The 20,862-nt window shown below is 37.1% G+C and overlaps 2 protein-coding genes across 3 annotated transcripts; one reads left to right on the plus strand and one right to left on the minus strand.

Moving 5' to 3' along the window:
- The first annotated feature begins 60 nt into the window (after positions 1-60).
- LOC121638569 (methylthioadenosine phosphorylase) lies at positions 61-16,087 on the plus strand. The gene is made up of 8 exons (XM_041983415.1): positions 61-188; positions 2,061-2,147; positions 2,232-2,290; positions 2,423-2,590; positions 7,920-8,022; positions 9,647-9,886; positions 14,285-14,407; positions 15,119-16,087. The coding sequence occupies exons 1-8, from the start codon at positions 165-167 to the stop codon at positions 15,155-15,157; spliced, it is 843 nt and encodes a 280-aa protein (XP_041839349.1). The 5' UTR covers positions 61-164; the 3' UTR covers positions 15,158-16,087.
- Positions 16,088-16,893: 806 nt separating this feature from the next.
- On the minus strand, positions 16,894-19,236 carry cdkn2a/b (cyclin-dependent kinase inhibitor 2A/B (p15, inhibits CDK4)). Of its 2 annotated transcripts, none has more exons than XM_041983420.1 (3): positions 19,093-19,236; positions 18,846-18,984; positions 16,894-17,753 (listed from the first exon to the last, which is right to left on the minus strand). In XM_041983420.1, the coding sequence occupies exons 2-3, from the start codon at positions 18,966-18,968 to the stop codon at positions 17,499-17,501; spliced, it is 378 nt and encodes a 125-aa protein (XP_041839354.1). In that variant the 5' UTR covers positions 18,969-18,984; positions 19,093-19,236; the 3' UTR covers positions 16,894-17,498. The 2 variants fall into 2 exon arrangements, with proteins under 2 accessions (XP_041839354.1, XP_041839355.1); XM_041983421.1 differs by having other exon boundaries at positions 18,846-19,009; positions 19,093-19,231.
- Between the last annotated feature and the right edge of the window lie 1,626 nt (positions 19,237-20,862).

The following is a 20,862-nucleotide window of genomic DNA, read 5'->3' on the forward strand; positions in this document are numbered from 1 at the left end:
ATAGTGTTGTGTTAGCTTGTATCGTGCTGAATTACTTTTGTTTTGAAAATGACCGAACAGGAAGTAAAATATCTTGCGGTCGTTTTGCTGACGGACGTTGAGGGTACAGCATCTTCCTGTAACTTCGTCAAACCTACAGTTTTACTAGTAAAAACATAGACACCATGTCGTCCATTGTGCCCATTAAGGTAATAACGTATTGTCACGTTATGTGTTTTAATACACTGACAAATAGACACGAATCGTAATGCTAATTACATGAAATTATGCTGCCGTGGCAAACGGAAATGCAGGAAAAGGCTTCGCGGAGTTAGCATTGAATTAGCTTAGCTTTACTAGTCTTCACTGTTCAGCTTTAACGGTCAAGTTTAGAAACGTAATGTAACGTTTGATTGTTAACGTCGCGGGTATTTTTGCATAAACATGCCACCATTGTAATAATTACTTGAAGGCGAACCATCTGAAAACTACACGTGGCTTGGCCGTGCACGCTGCGCCTTAATGGCTACCAGCAAGCTGTCAAATTAAACTGAAAGAAGTGTCTTGAGTATCAATAAAAAGTAGCAAATGTACCCCAAAGATCGACATTGAAAGATAATTTAGAACATATATTTAAACAACTTAAGGTCACACAGACGTAATGTCTTTACATTGTAAGGCAAGTTTATTTATACATTGCATTTCGTACATCAACGCAATTCAATGTACTTTGCTTTAATTATCCCCAACCCTGGTTGTCAAGGCCCAGTGTCCTGCAACACATTAGAAAAAGTTTTTAATAATATATTACATTTTATTTTACATTAACGTTTAATTTTGTTACATGCTGCACCTTTAAAGCTGGGCAATTTTGTGTGTTAAAATACTGTAAATATAACTTTATTCAGATTTCAGATATATAATGATATAAAAGTATGTAATGCAAAAAGAAATGAGCAAATACAATAAGGTTTAAGAAAATGTACAAACAATTGTGTGCAAAGTGAGAGCATAAGTTGAAAATGTCTCCACCTCACCTAACTTTAGCAATAAAGTTCTACTCTGGCATCACCACATGGGGAAAAAATTGAAATAATGATAGAACACGTTTAAGTGGGAGAGTCAGGTCACTCATCTTGCTTAAGTAGTATGTTTACAGTCACTCATGCAAAAGGTATACCTTCATTTCAGTCTCAATTTTCTCATAGGTTGAAACAGATTTCCATCAATAATTTGCTTGTATTTAGTTTGAGCCATTATTTATTCAACACTTAATTATTTTTCTGGGCCCTCCCAACCAAAACCAGTCCCATAGAAGTATAGGAGCTTAGCTTAAAGAGATCCTGTGGACAGACTCTTCAGTCTATATTATGGAACTTTGAAGCTTCTTCACTGGCTCCTCATGAAAAGACAACAAACCTTTGAAGTCCTTTTCTCTATTCCCACAAATAAGAGCGTCGAAGTGATAAACTGGCCAACCTTCAGGTGGTAGAAGAGTCAAAACCACATCGTAATTCCTCCATCAATTATTGGCTGGAATAACATCTGGCTTCACTGTTAATCCATTTCTCTCTAAGAACTTTTGTTTACATGAGCAATATTTTACAAGTTTCACAGGTTGTTTTTGTGATTGTTGGTATTTGTGTTGCATTATTTTCAGTAATCTTACATTTGTGTTGTTTAGACCAGATTATCATGCAGCTACATCAAAAATGGATCTCATTTTGTTGGAGAAACCACTCCTACTCTGAAGTTGGAACTTTAAAATAATAAAGGGAGTTTTATGAATTAAGAATAGTCAAAATCGGCACAAAATGAGGGGAACTATCACTGATGTTAATAAGACTTATGAAAAGGTTCCTAGTGTCCAAATTTGCCTTTATAAAGTTTATCCCATAGCTATGTCATGGTGTTGTTTATGCTACCTAGCATTACAAAGTTAGATTCTTGTGTTTTTTCTTCTGTTGGTGAAGTGTGTTTTAATTGTTTTAATGTAGCTTGGTGAACCTTGCAGATATGCCTGTGACAGCCAGTCTGGTCAGATGTATTTGTCTAAACTTCTTTTTAAATCTTTCTTATAGATTGGAATAATTGGAGGTTCAGGTCTGGATGACCCAGATATCTTGGAGGGAAGAACAGAGCGTTATGTGGACACACCTTATGGAAAGGTGAGTTCCTATTTTGCCAATAGATTATTGCCTATCAAGAGTATTTTGATTATTCTAATGGATTATTTTTCTCTTGTTGAACAGCCATCTGATGCCCTGATACTGGGAAAGATAAAAAATGTGGAATGTGTTCTCCTTGCAAGGTAAGCGTTTGTAGTTAGACAAATATTACCCACTGGCACCATCTAGTGGAAAAACCATGGACCTGCCAAATACAATGGCGATGTGCATTGTTTAAATTGATTACATTTTAATCCGAGTTTTGTCCTTCATAGGCATGGGAGACAACACACAATAATGCCATCCAATGTAAACTACCAGGCCAACATCTGGGCTCTCAGAGAAGAAGGCTGTACACATGTGCTGGCCACCACAGCCTGTGGCTCTCTCAGAGAAGAGATTCAGCCAGGAGATATTGTCGTCATAGATCAGTTTATTGACAGGTTAGTTGGATACGACTCCATCTTAACTCTACAGTTTACAGTCAAAAGAATCTGCCATAGAAGCACTGAAGATTTATTGTCTCTATCCCCTGATGTCTATTAATATAATATATTTAACTTGTGTAGCTAGGAGGTTTCCAGAATAGCACAGGCACTGAGAGTTTCTCTGGTATGACAAGCTTTCATGTTTTCCTAAAACTAAGCTGGTAGCTTTTAATTCCTGACCCTGACCATATGGCTCAGGTGCTTAAACCAAATCAACGAGTGTGTGAATGCAGAAGTAAACAACTTTAAATATACAGTGAGTGAAGTTCATTGTGGAAAGTGTATCTGGATTAGAGAGAAACTCAGCTAACTTGGCTGATGGTCATGTATTTAACTTCACCATATAATCCCTCCAGCCTCCTAATGCAGACATCTCAGCCTTTTAAAGAGAACTTAACAATAACTAATTCGGCATCCATCCTGCATCCTACCTGTATGCTGAGCTCTTACTAGCCAGTAAAAGTCAGTCTTGTCTCATCTCTTGCTTATCCCTTCCCCTCTTTCTTTTCATCACTTCCACTGGTTATGTCCTCCTATGTTTCTTTGATGAATCAGCCACAGTGCGCATTCAAAATGGCCAGTGTGTTGATATCAAGTTGCTAGCTCTTTACGTGGTGCATAAAGCGAAGCTCAGCCAAAATGTGATACAGGGTTTGGGAAGCAACAGTATGCGTAGTTCAGTTTCTTACGCTCGGAATGCTGCCGGACAACAACAACTCCAGCAATGTACATAAAAAATTTAACTGTGCCATCAAAACAAGTCACAAAGTTACATAAGGCTACTTTAAAACCAGTAATTACTTATTTTTGTGGCTGTTTCACAAAATGCCGCGAGCCTGTATTTTGTGATACAAACAAAACAAACAGTTGTCACCCAGGATGTGAATCAACAGATTGCATTTTGTGAGTTTCATGAACTTCTGTATGAATGTTTCAGTTAATTATACCCCTGACTCACTACATCCTCTTAATTTCTTTGGACTGTGTGACATTATAAAAACTTAGAGCAATAATGTGATATGTGACAGTGCAGCACACAAAAAAAGTGTTATTTTTTAACGACTCGGGCGTTTGAGATTCAGTCTCAGAAAGTAAGCAGCCTTTGTACATAAAATAGATCAGAGCTTTCTTATGTTTTTAAAAGGAGACCTCAGGAATTAATGTGGAAAGTGTTCTTGTGGTCTCTTTCAAATGTCTACTTTATGTTAAAGTTTTGTGTTTGTCATTATTTTTTGTTTGGTGTACAGCAGATAATATATCTTCCATCTTATCTCACAAGTGGGATACATGTTACCTTCTGAGAAAAAGGAAGGACTTTGTTCACCGTGTTTGATCCGATCTGTAAGAAAAGCAGCGTTTTTCCATCACTTTCCTGTAGTTAAAACAGCTGTTATCCTCTGCTCGATATTTTCTGTGGCTCTGAGTTGGCACAGTTTTCCAAGGGTTTCAGCAAACGTTGCATATTTCATTAGTAGAAGCACCAGCTTGATGATGAATAATGTGGCGCATTAACCCTGCTACAGAGATATTTATATAGACAGTTGTGGCTCTTCCTGTTTGTCTAATGTTTCATTTAGTGAGACACGTTTTCCTAAATTGTGAGAATCTCTGACCTCAGCTGTCATTCATTTGATTTTCTGGTTTAACAACTACTACAGTGCTAAACTATTAAGTTGAGCATTTTGTGCATATCATGTATACTCAGTTGCAAAGTTACTGAATAGTCCTAGTTAAAGTCTTGTTAGTCTATCGCAGCCTTTCTTTTATAAGATGTACATAATAGTAACTAAAAGACTGTCGTGCTGGTTATAATGTTATTATACCCACACCATTTCTATTAATATAGGTAGGTCAAACAGCAGAATAATTCTTTGAATATTGGTGTGAACCTTAATGAGACTGGCCTGGAGCTAAGGATGAGAAAAGTCATAAAGCAGTTTAGTATCTTGTCTGCATATAAACATGACTGACAGGAATGGAAAGATTCAGCATTTAAGGTTGTAACAGAATAGTTTTGAAGGTATAAAATGCACTCTTGAGAACAGATAGTGTTACAGTGATAGTTTGTAATATATCACCATAGCACAACTGAGTGGGTTGACTGAAATATGAGATGTGTTGAAGCAGGAAGTAGTGGGCTGTTAGGGACAATCAGTGCTGTCATATGCAGATCAGAAGCAAACAACTTTAAGACTAGAAATAAGCAGCAGACACAGATCTGCAGGCCAAACAAACACATACAAAAAAAAGGGACCATGGTGTGTTTTTTGGATTATTGACAGTGGAACTCTCACTCACAGGACCTATCTTCTGCAGACCGGCTACTATCTTGTCATAGTTCCCAGATTTGCTTATACAGCGACGTTCTCTTAGCTAGAGTGTGTTTGTTAACCACTGTTATCAAAAGTGGACATTCCTGCACTGCAAAGAATTCCTTTGATTGCTGGGTAGAACTATACAGCTATTGGCATGGGCTGAGAGAAATTGATGAAAGGAAAAGTTAGAACAAACCAAGAGTGTCATGACACGATGGTCAGTGACCATAAAGAAGGACCCAAATGCAGGACCAGGATGCAAGTGGACATAAGAACTAAGATTTTTCAATAAAACTAAAACCACTTTAATGGCAGACCAACTAAGAACAAGAGTCAAAACTAAACAAGAAAAAAATTAACAAATGTAAAACGAAGAAGGCACAAGAACAACGTGAAGATTATGATGAGGATCTGCTATTGGCAAAAGAAACCAGTAAGAATTTATACCAAGGAAATTACAAGCTAAAAGCAGGCGAGACAATTAGTAAAAGAAGACCAGGGTAAGCAGAAAATGAAAGCTAACTAGAACATGGAAGAGACTGACGTAGAAAATAAGACAACAAATAAAACAAGAAGTAAACTAAAAACAGAACTAAAACCTGCAGATCATGATAAAGAGAAGACGCCAGATGGCGCGCAGCAGCGGCTTGCGGCCCCTTCCCAGGCCATAGAAGCAGATTGCTAGCAGCTAGCCGCTAGGGCAGGGTCCTGAGTCCTGTCACCAAGCAGGTGACTGCAGCAGGTCAGTTCCGTTCCAGCCTGTTCCCAGCAACTATTAACTACTCACACACTCAGCCTTGTCCCGGCAGATGATGGCTGCTCTCAGGGCTGAATGAGCAGCAGGTGCTAGCAGTTAGGTGACAGGAACAACACTAGCCCACAATTTATGCATTTTGTACAAGCCATTTGTGACTATGATAATATAGAGTTTGTAAGCATTATTAGGTTTCTAGTTCATGACTGCAGATGTTCTCAGCCTCAGCTGGCATTTTGACACACTTCAGTTATTTGAAACTTCCTACTAATCACAACTCTTAAACACACCAGGTATTTGGTCTCAACATCTCACATTGCTATGAGGGATTCTTCCATCAGTACACTCACTGGTAAACATAATGATATCTTTGTTTCATGGGAAAGAGTACTTTCTCAGCAGTTTTTGACCGCAAGGCAAATGTAAGATACTTCTTGTGTAGCATACATAGAGCGTGACCCTGTGGGAGTGTTGTGGTCTATGTAAGCTGAGCACACAAATAGCATTAAGTAGCAATATACTTATTGAGAGGTGCTGTTAGAATATGATAGCTTATTACCCATGTGTTGGCATACAGCTAGTTGAACTGGAATAATTAGTACCCTGTCTTTCCACATTTCATTTGCTTTGTTGCCTGTGCTGGTGAAGCAGATGAACTACTAGTATCATGACTTATTTATACAAAAGGAGGAAGTTGCTTGCTGGGACTTGCTCAGACTTGTCCCATGGCATGTGACAGCATGCTTGAGACAATATCATTTTTTTCTCCTTCACTTGTGTACAAACCAGTTAGCCTCAATGTTCATGTTTTTATTTTCACTTTTGTTTTTATTTCTGCTTGATAAAACTGCGGAATTTCCATTCAGTGCATAAATCTAATCAAGATATAAACTATAACTTTATTAAACAATTCAAGTATGTCATTATTTTTTTAAGAGCTTAATTTGCAAGTCAGAGTATCACTGAATTATTGTCACATATAACAAAATTGCTTATTTTTTCTAAAGAATTGTTCACATTTCTGTTTTTTTGCACTTATAAAATGAAGTTCTTGTTAGTTTTGGAAGTCTTTTGCAGTATAAACAATGCACAGCTGTCCGCAGCACATCCTTACGAGAGTTTAGGAATAATTAAAATGTCTGACAATTACTGGGTGACAGCAGTGATTTAGAAATGGCATTGCTAAAGAAATGCTAGGCCAAGATAATTCAATTTATATAGTATAATCAAGCATTGTACTCAGCTCAGAGTTTATCCCTCGAGTGGTATTGACTTTAAGCAGGGCAGAGATTGCTGAAAGTCAGCTTTAATGCCGGCTTTAATCTTCCAGTGCCAAGGTTATGAGTAAGAGATAGGGTTGGGCATCAAGGTATTCATATTTTGGATGTCTAAGATAATTATGTTGTGACTCAAAGACTGGTAAAACAAAATATAAAGTAAAGCAGTGCCATCAGTCAGGTCCACTAAAAGCCTTGATTTTGGACATACTGTTTACACTAGGGATATCACAGTTGAACATTTCCCATAAGCACATATCTTAAATCTGAAACTCATTTAATGCTCTTCATAGTTTAAAACAAAGGGAGAAAAAAAATCAGCTGTATCCAAACATTTTATTCATACTGTATCCATCTTCATGGAATCAAACTGTCGTAATAGAAAAGTGGCTGAGAGGTCACAGGAAACAGAAACTTTCATGTCTTCATTGAACAAGTAAGACAGTCTTTTGTGTAAGGCTGACTTGTCTGCATGATGAGTTAGGTGGAGACAAGCTGGCGCTCTGCCTGTTGCTATGGCGCCGTGCGTGTTGCTTTACCACTGACTCAGCATAGCTGAACACCAGAGGCCAGTTGTCAGGGTGAAACCGAAAAGGCTGCTGATATTCTCATCATGTTTTTATTGTCCTAGAGAGATGTGAAAGAATTGTGTTAATAAATTTGATACTGAAATTTATGTACGATCACTTAGATTTCTATCCGACATTTCTAACAGTTATCTAACAAATGATTACTATGATCATCATTTTGTTAACGTCATTACTGTTTGTGTTGACAGTGTTTTCTACTTTTTCCCTCCAATTTGCCATTTTCAGAATTTTCTTTTTGATCTTTGGCTGTTGTTAAATTTATAAAAATTCCTTACAGACTTAGTTTTTTATTCAAAGCTGGGTAGCTTTGGTGATAACATTTAGCTAACTCTTTCTGCTTCTCGTTAGGACTACAAAGAGAGCTCAAACACTGTTTGATGGTCAGTCCACCAGTCCCTCAGGTGTGTGTCACATCCCCATGGCCGAGCCTTTCTGCAACAGAACTAGAGAGGTCAGTTTCAAAATATTTATAATACATGTATGTAATGTGATTTTTTATTATTTTTTTTTTTACCAAAGCTATAAAGCTATACCACTTTTACATGTTAGACGTTTTCTGCCAAGAATGTATTGAGATTTCTAAATCACCCAAAACTCCTGCATAGAAAAACAATGAAAAAGTACTTAAATGTAAAATTACATTGGACCTCATTCACAAATATTGTCTTATCAATCTTTTTAAAAGTTTATTTTTATGAAAACCCTTCATCAGATTCACAGACATGTTTTTAGATTCATAATTGTTCTTATCTTTCCTCTTAGATTAGTGAATACCAATTTTTCTCTAAGTTATGTGCCAGCCAGTCCTACTTTGCATAGGTAGACGGCCAAAAATGCCCATAAAAGACCAGGACTGAAAGTCCGTGTGCACAGAGACCCAGACGACTGTGAGACAGAGACAAGGAAAAATAATCATAAATAATGTTGGTTTAACCTCTGGTTCTCACTGATGCTACTATGTTACTACTTATTCACAGGACAGTTGTCTTCAGATTTTAGTGTTTCTGAGCTAAAACTACTGTAATCATTCACCCACGGTGCAACACAGACCAGGACCGCCCCTGAGTTGTGGTGTGCCAACTGCTTGTATTAGAAACGTGGTCAGTGGTGTTATTAAACAGGCAGCCACGGCATAACCTCAAGCGTCTTTTAAATATAATTGTTATAATAAAATTCTCCCATTGTAGCAAATTTTAGTAATTAAAGACCACATTCAGCAGGTGGATTTAGGAGTCTCAGGTGACTTGGACTTGCAATAGAATTAAATCCCATCTGGGACATGTTCTTGAATGAATGAAATTAATTAAAAATCATTAAATTTTCCCCTAAGGGGAATGAACTATGATGTTAGGACACAGTCTGCAGTATGATGCTATATAAAAGGTTTTGTAAATTAAGTTATTTTTTAAATCCTGACAAATAAAATCCTGTTATTTTATTATTGTATTTTAATGAATTGAACAGCAGAAAACAGCACAGACTGATTTTGTTCAGACATTTCAGCACTGAAATGTTTGTAAGAGAACTCTTAAGATTAGTTCTTGGCTCAGAACAAAAGAAATATTTGTTCCTATGTCAGAACAAATCCAAGACAAAAAGACTTTCATGAATGCAACAATCTTTGTAATAAGTTTGCAAGTAGGACTTAAGACCAAACTTGTTGGCAAGATTGGTTGGTGAATGAGGCCCATTGTTTCTATGTTTTTCAGCAAGTGTTATGCCCCAATTTATATTTAGATGTATATTTTTTCCATGTATTTCCCTGTAGACCTGAATTTGCTTGACTCAGACATTGAAGGATTGTATAGAGATATATGCAACAATTTTCATGGAAATGGCAAATATGCCAGGCTAACATAAACATGAAATGTTTTCCACTCGGTTTAAATTAAAAACAATATCTACAATTGCCCATATTGTGAAAACATCTTTTTTTTTTTTTAACCCATTATGATTTGATAAAACATAACTCTAATTTGTTTCAGGCTGAATAGCCATTTAAAACACATAAAAATCTCTTAGTTCCTCTATTTTTATCTTAATAAAAAACTGTTTCTAACACTATTCTTTGACAGGTGTTGGTGGAGGTAGCACGAACTCTGGGTGTCAAGTGCCATACGCGAGGGACAATGTTGACTATCGAGGGACCTCGCTTTTCCTCGCGGGCGGAGAGCCTGATGTTCCGCCAGTGGGGTGCTGACGTCATCAATATGACCACCGTGCCTGAGGTGGTCCTTGCCAAAGAGGCGGGTTTGTGCTATGCCAGCATCGCCATGGCAACAGACTATGACTGTTGGAAGGAGCATGAAGAAGTGGTGAGTGGAAAGCTCGAGGTCTTAACAGTTGTTTTCATTAATTTGATGTCCCTGCATTCCTTTTGTATGTTGTGAGTCAGCATGAAAGGATGGTACCGATAAATCCAGCTGATCTTTGCCCCACTGCACAGCAGACACTAAAAAGGCTTAATATCACTGGAGAATCCTCTGGGTACACGTCAGGTTTTCTTAGGAAGTTGATGATTCACACTTATGGTTGTTTACTTTCTTCGTACCACTAAGGCTGGAAGTCACCAAACAAAGGCTGACATTTCAGCGCAGATTACCACCTTAAACCTAACGATTGAGGTGACGGGAGCACGCTGCGACTCCAGTAAGACTGCTAAGATTTCCTAAAGACTTCCGTTTTTAGTCTGCAACCGTGAAAATCATTTGGTGTAAGCCGATCATAACTGGATGGATTACTGTAGCTTGATAAAAGACCACTGTGTCTGGGGCAGAGTTGAACTAAAACAAGTTGTAAATAGTTTACTTTTTGCAGAATGTTCTCTTATTATTCAGTCTAACTTATTACCACCTGATAGACAATCAAGAAACTAAACTATTGATAATAAAATAATAGAAATAAAATTAAGGACACTAATACCCAAAACCAGATAATCAAGACAGAAAATATTTTGGGTTCTGTGCTAGAAAGAGTTAAATCAAAAACAGTATTAGATGCCTTGATGACAGCAACTGCCTTACTCCACATAAACAGATTAATTAATAATTAATTAATTAATAAATTTGTCAGCCCAGGTGCTATCTAAATCTTGGTCTTGATTATGTCACTTAACACAGTGATAACAAGGATGTTGCAAGGACCTGTCAGGGTCTGACACATCTGTTTGCTGTGCAGAATGATTCATTCCGATAACGTTGTGCAACGTTTTTCCAATGCAAAGGTTAAAGCCTCTGATGCCAGGCTGTGCAGTAAAACATTTATATGGCCATTTTATCCGGTCCTCGTGTAATGGCTCTAAGACAGTAAAAATGCTGATATGATTTTGCACTTAATAGGATTAAAAACTGATTTGACTGTTGCATGTACAGATTTGTACACGTCAGCTTTGGTGACAATAGAAAGTTTACATAGTTTGTGGTCAAACTTAGAAATTTCTGTCTTGGTAAAGTGTAACACATCATCATTAAGAAAAATATGTTCAAGGAAGATTTCCTCTTTTTATTAAAATGTCTTCTGAGGTTTTAATCCACAGAGCTTTATGATTAGACAAAGAGTATCTGTTGCGTCTTCATGGCTTCTGAGTGACCCATCCTCTGTCAGGTTCTCTGGATGATTCAGTGACACTGTGTGTGTGTGTGTGTGTGTGTGTGTGTGTGTGTGTGTGTGTGTGTGTGTGTGTGTGTGTGTGCGTGTGTGTATGTGTGTGGGCGATTTGTTTTTGGGTTTTTGTCACTGATCCAGTCCAACTCACAACTCCACTTCCGAGTTCCTGCAGCTGACCTCTTCCCCCTCCTGTTGCAGAATGCTTGCCACATCCGTCCGCCCCCTCTCTCCTTATTCACTCCCTCCCAGCCTCACATTACCTCCCAGCCTTACACTACCTCCCGGCCTCTCCCTGCTCATTCCTCCCCACCACCACCACACACCCCCAGTCAGCTTGCCTGCCAGCCTCCGGTGGAAGCCCTCTCAGAGGAGGTTGAGTCACACTGAGTCATCAGCACTGCTGTCTTCATCCTGAAAATATCACACAAACATTAAGCCTGACATGAAAACAAAGGACTCACTGGTAGAGTTAATGAAGGTTACAGGAGGTAAACACGAAGACAGGATTGGATATGTAATTGTCGGAAGTGACCACACGATTTATAGATGAAGATATATGAAAATATTTTATTTATTTTCTCAGGCTGACTGAGGCAAAATGCAAAACATGGGCCAAAACAAAACGAGAAAACCATTAGGGAATTGGCCTATTATTATAGCCAATTTATGAACAGAACATACTGGAAGTGTGTTGTGCAATATTTTAGCTCATCAATGAGAGTATTTGGGTATTCAGAAACCTGTATTTGTCAAATATTACACAGGTTAAATTGGCTGTGACTGTTCTGTGCTAACAGAGTGTTAATTTAGTCAAAAACATTTCTATGAAGCTATAGAAACATTTTTATGCTTTTTGAAAAATCTATTCTATAAAAAAAAAAATCAATGTGGCAATTTGGTTCTTTCTTTAGAATATTAACATTATGACAGAAGTCAACCAGATGAAGAGGCCTCTTTGACCTGATTTAAAGGCAGTTAGAAAATATGTTGGTAAAACTTATGCTAGTTAATTTAAGCCCGTTTACACGACAATGTTTCTTCACAAAGCGTTTCTGAAAAAAGGAATGCATTTACACAACAGCAGAATAAAAACTATGTCCATGAAGGAGAAACTGCAACGGGGATCAGAAACGATGTAATGGGCATGCCAGGCCTTTAGTGGGCAGTGAAACTTTGCAGTGACACACGCATGTCTGCACCGTCCTCATGAGACCGCAAACACAAAAGCATTGTGTGCCAACCGCTAGTTATCTGGTGCATGTAACCTCTGTGTCTTTCCTGACGGCATGAATACCCTACCACAAACAAATTTTGCTTCAACAGACCAAATAAATTAAAAAGATGTAGTGGCACAAACATGACACGGAGGTCCGCCATTGTTGTTGTGCTTCGTGGGTTACGCAGTCTGAGTGCGCTAGTGCAAGATGATGTGAAAGACCACTTCCAGTTTTCACAAATGGGACTCGCCTTACGTTGTCAGAAAATTTCACCCTGGATGTCGTCGTCAAATCGGTTTTATCCACCCAAAACTCTGATACTGCGCAAACATAAGGCTAGAACACAAAACTTTTGCGTTTTACTGTCGCAGCATAAACAAGGCCTCGTAAACAAGGCCTAAATTATGAAGAAAACGTTTTAGTAAACCTACACTGAAGCTGTCAGCCCTGATTAATATGTTTCATAACATTAATTTGCCTGGAAGACACATCAGTTCTTCCCTGTTGCCTTAAAATATTAAATTTCTGAAAATTATTCATGAATGTTGGCTTTTTTAGTTAAAATGTTAGCGTTTTGGGTCAGAGCCTGTTTGGGTTTAAAAGACTATCTCAGTCAAGCATTTTATACAATTTCTCTCCACCAGCATGTAAACTTAATCATTATTGAACTGGTATATACCCCAAATACGTTTAGCTGAATTCTATTCGAACCTACACATCTACTTTTTTTTTTTTTTTTAATCAGCTCTTGATAAGTAAAAACAATGTTGTTCTCCTGTAGCTGACCCAGGGATTTTTTTATTAATTTCTTTTCCACGGTCTTGATGTTTTAAATCCAAATTCAGCTGGTTTTTCATGCTGTGTGTTTGAGACTAAATGGGGTAAGAAAGTGGGGTTAGAATGGTCTGATGAGTCATGAATCCAGTCTACAAACTACGCACAAGGAAGGATGGATGGCTAATGGATGGCTAACAAAAACAAAGCTATTTTTAATGTATGTATATAAATTGTTTTCATTGCACAACTGGACAACAGCATTAGATTTTCCATTTGTCCTGAGACAGAAGCAGGCAGCCAGTAATGTGAAGTCACGCCATGTTACTCATTTCATGTGAACCATGTTGCACCGGATTTTTAAAAGAATTCCCCTCTACCTGTGATAAAGTTAGTCATGTGGATAATTTGTTTTCTGGTATAATAGACGTGGCGGTTGAAATTGCTCAAGACTCAGAGCTCCATCAAAACTGAGTCAAATATGTAGGTGGTGTCAGAATATTGCTGACGAAGGATTGTTGCTAAAATAGATGCTTTGTGTGGCTTACTCAAAGGTATTGTTGTGACAGATTAAACTCAAAATGAAACTTTCAGTTCAGTTAATTGAACATCCATTAGATGTGTTGAAAAAGGTAAGTAACAAATAGGATTTGTGTGTTCTTGGTTTTGGTTCAGATGTTTTTTGATTTCTTCTAAAATAAGAAATATGCACAATCACCAGTTATTCAATGTAATTGAAAACACGGCTGTGTTAAAAATTAGTTTGTAAGGTAATATCAGACAAAAATTAGAAGCACTCCTCCGCAAAGCCATTGTAATTCTTTTGCCAATGATTGTGGGCATTATTTTTGAGTTAGAAGCCCTAATGGCTAAATGATCCCTATCTCCCCATAGTAAAAATCCCTGGATCCAAGCGGTGAGCCAGATCAACCCCATAATCTAATTACTTGTTCCTTATTGCATTATGAAAATACGTCCACAACCTTTTTATGTTGCAAAATGTCAGCTGGGGGGTGGTGGTGGTTGTGGTTGTGGGATCTACTGTGTGATTTTGACAATAAAAGAGAAGTGAAATTTACATTACTGTCAATTTTGCTGTTTTCCTCCTCATTTCAGGTCTGTGTTGACAACGTGTTGAAGACGATGAAAGAGAATGCTAACAAAGCAAGCAGCATCCTGCTAACGGCAATACCCCAGATTAGTCAGATGGACTGGGCTCAGACAATCAAGGCCTTGAAAGTAAGCTGTTAGCAACACCGAAGATGTTGTGACAGGGGGTTTGTTTACCTTGTAGCTGCCAGTCTTACACTTAGATCTAATTATTTTAATTGCTCTAACTCGGAGAGATGCCTCAGAAGAATGAAAACACATTGGTGCTTGACCATTTTAAATGCAACTTGTTAACTTAAACAATGACTATTTCCATGAAGCACTTCCATCTCTGAAGCAGTGTGACGTATTGAGCTGTGTTACCCCCTGACACACCATATGATGATGCAGAATATTATGATAAATCAATGTGTTTCTTAAGAAATAACAACATGCACAGTTATAAACATACATTTGATATGTTGCACATGAAAATGCTAAAAAAGTATGTAACCACATGTGTTTCTTAGACTAGCTACATTTACATCCATTAGAGAGAAGTTTGAGTCTGCCTCAAGTAATCGGAAGCAGCATCATTATTTGTAAATTTTAGATAAATATTTTAGATAAATGAGGAAGTCCCTCGTATTTATTTACTTATTTAATTTAAATTGATGTTTGGTAACATGAACAAAAGCACATATTCATTACTTCCGCTGTTTTTCTCTCCTACTTGCTTAAGAAAATTAACTTCCTGAGGAACATAAAACAGTTACTTGGCAACTTTCACATCACTTAAATGTACTTTAATTTCTATAACATTTAAGGAAATTTTGTTTGTTCTTTTTCTCTCTGTTTCAGTCAATGGCACAATCTTCAGTGATGTTACCAAAATACTGATGGTAAAAAAAAAGCCAATGAAGCAGAAAAGGATAAGAATAGCTGATACCATCTGCACCGGTTCACAGACAACGGACTCAATTCTGCCCAACTCATCATCACTGACTCACAAGAAAGTGCCTCACAAAAATAATGCACATGCTGTGTATTCAGTTGGAGTGTCAGTATTTTGTCTTGACTTCAAATACATACACACACACCCCAGTTTTTACTGAGTTATGTGTCACTGCTTTTTTTCTGGAATGTGTTCTTACAGTCACATTATTACAAATTAGAGATTATTGTCACTATCTTGTAGGTTTGATTATAAACATTTTAAATAAAATCTGTCAGTGATTTCATTTTTTTTATGCAGGCCATAATAGCGCTTAATAAATGCTTTATTACTGCCTTCGTTACAACTTATATTTAGTACATTGGGAGAACTATTATTGCATAAAATGATTTTGCATACACTTTAAAAAGAGAAAAATGTTAATAGTGGGAATGTTTCTCTGCTTTAGGGGTTCTTTTATTATCTGTTTTTTTTCTGATCAGCATTTCTTTTTTATTGACTCTCCTCAACAGTTACTTGTTTCATGAATCAAATCAGAATTTAATGTGAGATGGAGCTGCCGCAGTGCATTTTTCTAGTTTTCAACATATTGATAGCGTTTGGTGTATTTTTGAGAAACATATGTCCATATTTACTGAGTTTACCAACGATAAATGTTTCATATACTATAGCAGTTTGTCATCGTGTATTAAAATATGCATTTTTTTGTAAGCACACTGCACCTTTTACTCATGTTACATCAATGTTAAGTAATTATGTTCTATGCATTCTCTGGACCAGAACTTCATTGCACTGCATGTTCCACAATATATTTCAGCTTCTTGTACTTCCTCTTTGTCACCTGTTTTCCCACAATAAAAATATCATGCATGGATCATAGATTGTTTAAATAAAACTGCAAGAATTTATTGTTCAAAGTGTTCACGCCATCTAGAAGTCAATGCTTAAATATTAAACACCTGAGAACTTAATCTTTTTTTAATGCAGAAATGCTACCACTGATTTAAAATCAAAATATCTAAAGGTCTCCACTTGATGGAGAAATATTTAAACCTTAGTTAAAAGTTAAAAAGTTAAATCTTTTTTGACTAAATAAAGCCATAAAACCCGTGTGGTATTTAAAACAGTTCTGACAAACGTTTATTTAGGCCATGATGCGACGCCTATTGTTCACATATATAAAATGTTCAGGATGCTTACATTAAACAGTTTGGGTCATTTTCAAGTTTAATGACAAATAGGTGTCCTGGTATAATTTGTGTTTGAAACAAGAGCAGTGACCGATCAGCCTTCATCTTGCTGTGGCGTTAAAGCCTTAAGCCGCTTGTAGCAGAACAGCTCCTGTACCAACATGAACGTGAGCGTCGCGAGCGTATCATCTGTTTTGCATGTTACAAAGGTCGAAGAATAGCTGTATCTGACCTGCATCTCTTGAAAATTCATTTAAAAAAATCCGCTAAATAAGAAAACAAGAGAGGTCATCCTCACTAAAGTTTTAATTCTTGCCCCGAGGTTGCATGTCCCTTACAGGCGCTGCCACAATTTAATCCTTCAAACAACAGCATTAAAAAGTTAAATCGTCTTTGCTTGTTTTCTTTTTTTTTAATTTTCTGAACAGTAATTTGATTTATGTTTCCATTAGGTATGCTTTAACCCTGTTCAAAACACACAAACCCCCAAGAAAAAGAAAAAAGGCACTTTATTAAAGTGCATAGAATATCCGGAATCTGGATGTCATCTAAACAAACAGGAAACTAGATTGTAAAATAATTAGGCTTCATAATTGTGCATCAGTTAAACGTAAATATGTGCAAAACATTTTGCATGGCTTATCAAGTATTTTTGGTTAAATGTTTAACAAAGACTGAAGTAAAAAACAAACAAACAACAACAAAAAAAAAAAAACTAATCTCAGAACATTAAACAAAATCTAATGCTATCGTTAAAATAGTATACAAATATTACACAAACCATGTACAGCAAAGGGCTTATGATCACTCATACAATGGAAAACAGACAGCAACTAAATGTGTTGAAGTAGACCTTTACAATAAGAATATCCGGTTGCATGATTTTCTCATTAGCCATAAGCAAGACTGTCGACAGCCCTGATTATTAAATAAAATATAATGCATAGAGCATTAAATAACAAATAAATATCAAAGACATACAGAGCAAAACAGTCAAGAAATCATTTAGGCTACAGGCCTCTTCAGGCCTGTTTGCAGTCCTCACACAGAACCATGAAATAAAAAAATGTCACATCGCCCACGAGCAGGCCAAGTTTTACAGCAGAGTCTCCAGCAAAGCAACAACACCTGTGTGTCCGTTCTGTCTGGCCAAATCAACGGGTAGATACGTTGCTTTGTCCCTGGCCTGCGGATTCGCTTGGGCTTGCAACAGCAACCGCACCGTGTCCAGAAAACCCAAGCTGGCCGCGTCGTGCAGCGGGGTGGTCCCGGTGCTAATGTCCGCCACATTTGGATCTGCTCCGTGCTCCAATAACACCCGAGCCACAGGCGCGCTCCCCATCATCATCACCTTTATGAGAACATAAACGACATCTTAAAAAACAATCATGTGATTTCATTTAATTGCAAGGCCGTAACACAGAAATGTCACTATTTCTCTCTCTCTCTAACACACACGGACACACACACATGTTTTACCTTGTAGACTACAGCGCTATTGAATTTATTTATATGGAATTAACCACAATAAGCTCTGGAAGCAAGACCTTCACACACCTTTATTGGACTAATCCAGCAGGCATATATGATTAATTTCGCTGCAAATTCATAAAAGAACATTTTCAGTTAAATCAAAATCATTTTTAAATGATAATAATAAAAAACATTATGCCCATTTATCATCACTGCCATTTATAAACTTGATCATTTGAAGAAAATAAACCAAAGGCACAGGGACTGGGTCGGATCTAGTCTTTCACAAACACAATAACAGCTAATGATAAACACTTGTTAAAAAAAACGTTCTTATAACTAGCTATAGGTTAATAAGCTCAATTTCTGTTGGAATCTGAAAATCTATTTTTAAAAATAAAGAATGGGATAAGTCTCACGTGAATCAGATATTTGTGTAGGAATTAGGGAGTGTAATAGCCGGCAAACACTGCTATTATCACACGATTATGCTGCAGCACTAATTTTTTTTTTTTTTAACATATTTAAAATTGAACCTGACGCAGTTTGGCTTAGTTAATAATAATAATAATAATAATAATAATAATAATAATAATAATAATAATAACATAGTGTGTATGTTGTGTCCAATTCAAAACATTCAATATAAGACCTATTGTGTGCTTTGCAGCCGTTCAAATGCTACGTATAAACTTAGTTTCATTTTATTTTAAGGCAACTGCTGTTATGGCATTGATATGAAAGGAATCTAAACGTTGAAGAAAACAGCAGTTGTTTCATCAGGTCACTAAACTCACGAACAGTGCGTCGTTTCCAGACGCGTTTTCAAAACAGCCCGGTCATAATTCCCTGCTCTGTGGGGAGCTATGGAGCAGATTTCTTTGCTACTTGTTGACTCCGTCCAAAAGGCAGATGTAAGTTTGATCGCTATTTTTTTGTTGGGTAATGTAGCGCTGCTCGTGATACTGACCTGAAGTGCGGTCCGTCCAAAACGATTCACCCCGTTAACCTCAGCTCCTGCCTGCAAAAGTTCCCGTACATGTGCCGTATTTCCCTGTGCCGCAGCTGTTGTCAGATCATCCTCGAGAGTCATTGTCACGTCCACAAATCTGCGTCGATAACATCCGTGACAGACTGTTTTGACAGGTAGCCTGGTGATGCTTATTTGAGGAACGGCAATAGCTGAATAAAAAAAAAAGTGTATATTAAATACTCACAGTTTGTTGTTGGTGTGTACCGCAGTTTTTGGTCTTCAATTAGTTTCTTTGTCCCCGGGACACCGGTTGCCTGAGCAGGCTTAGTTTACTGCGTTTGTCCAGTCGGTGTGTGTCTGGGCTTGTCTGTATTAATGAATGGGTGGCGTCATCGTCTGGTGCTGCAGTGTCAGCGTCATGCGCATGCGCAAGAGCAGCTACATTTGACAGTGCTGAACTTAACCTCTCGCTGCTTTTACTTCTGCTGCCGGCCAACGAAAGCCACCTATTTTACGGAAAAACACAACAAAAACCGGCGGAATGAAGCTGTTTAATCGTTTGTTCGTGTCCTTATTTAAAATAAACACTGATGTCACCGTATTAAAGTAGCTTAAATAGCTTATTTCTTCAGGCAGCCCACTGTAGTTTTCTTGAAGAAGACAAATATGTACTTAAATATATTGTAGTGGCAACTAGCAACATTTTATTTCAACGAATATCTTAATACTTATTAATTCTTCCAATTAATTAATACTAATTTATTAATTAATTACTTAGCAGAATCAGAAGACGACAGAAAAATGAAAGCACAAACCAGGTCCATGGTGAATTATTATAGGCTAGGGGACATTTTAAGAAAAGACAGATGTAATCCGCTTCTTGCTGGAAGAGAGATAGGCTCCAACCTTCCAGCGACCCCAAATTAAACAAAGTATAGAAAATGTATGGATGGACGGATGGATGTATAGGATGGATATAGAAAATAAATTATTGACATTTTAAGACAAGATTTTATTGAATTTGGGGCAAATATACAGTAATAGCTGTTTAAAGTTTAAAGAATAACGTGGTGAACATGTACTACAATAGGTCTAATATTTGTACTAAGGACATGCATTATTTGGGAACTGGTTACTTCGCAAAATCACAATTGAATTTGGTAGGATAATCATTTATTTACTCATTTTTACTTATTTATTTTTTTAGACTTGTGCCTGGGCATTTTTACTCTGTATTTATACACTGGTACTGCTAGAAATAAAACAATCTTATTGTTTGTAAAAGTTTAGACTACACAACAAGTGTTCTAACAAATTGGAGCCTCACAGTTCATTCATATAGATGATGACCAAGATTCATAAAAGTTTATATGTTTAATAGCAGCATCAGAGGAGCAGACATAACCTTTAACTGTTTAACAAAAGTTAAAAATGACCACTGGCTATAGGGAAGCTAAAGTGATATAGTTAAAAGCCCCTGATCAGATGTTTTATGGCCATTAGGTGCCTTACTAATTACTTATTTATTAAAATAATTTTTATTACCAAATGTAAAGGCAAACTAAATAGCATGCTGCTAAATAACATTATGGACAGTAGTGAAATTTAGCAGATCTGTGTGTGAGAACAGATAACAACAACTTTGTATCAAAGTATAATAATATTGTTTAAATTCATTTCTGGCACAAACATGTTTATTCAGACCTGTACTGGCTTGCATGTTGCTAGCTTAGCATGGACACACAGCGTGGGAAGTGTGTGGCTTCTTTTTATGTTAGCTCATAGTTCCCTTCTCTGTTTCATTCTCTGTCAAAACAAGCCACACACATTAAATATCTTAATGTAGGTGTGTGATTATGAACAGTTTTAGGGTTTGTGATTATTCAGCATGGTTGTGAGCAACATACACAGTTTCTGATATGGTTCTTTGAATGACTGCTGCTGGTGTGTCTTGGACTTAAATGATTGCTAATGTGTAAGGCTACACTCAGACTGACACTTGACTGCACAATAT

The sequence above is a fragment of the Melanotaenia boesemani genome, chromosome 4, assembly GCF_017639745.1.
Source record: "Melanotaenia boesemani isolate fMelBoe1 chromosome 4, fMelBoe1.pri, whole genome shotgun sequence".
Lineage (NCBI taxonomy): Eukaryota > Metazoa > Chordata > Actinopteri > Atheriniformes > Melanotaeniidae > Melanotaenia > Melanotaenia boesemani.

Coding starts and splice junctions, on each gene's coding strand:
- LOC121638569 (XM_041983415.1), top strand. CDS start 165: ATGTCGTCCATTGTGCCCATTAAG. Junction 2,148..2,231: donor TGGACACACCTTATGGAAAG/GTGAGTTCCTAT, acceptor CTTGTTGAACAG/CCATCTGATGCCCTGATACT. Junction 14,408..15,118: donor AGACAATCAAGGCCTTGAAA/GTAAGCTGTTAG, acceptor TCTCTGTTTCAG/TCAATGGCACAATCTTCAGT.
- cdkn2a/b (XM_041983420.1), bottom strand. CDS start 18,968: ATGACTCTCGAGGATGATCTGACAACAGCTGCGGCACAGGGAAATACG. Junction 17,754..18,845: donor TTGGACGGACCGCACTTCAG/GTCAGTATCACG, acceptor GTTCTCATAAAG/GTGATGATGATGGGGAGCGC.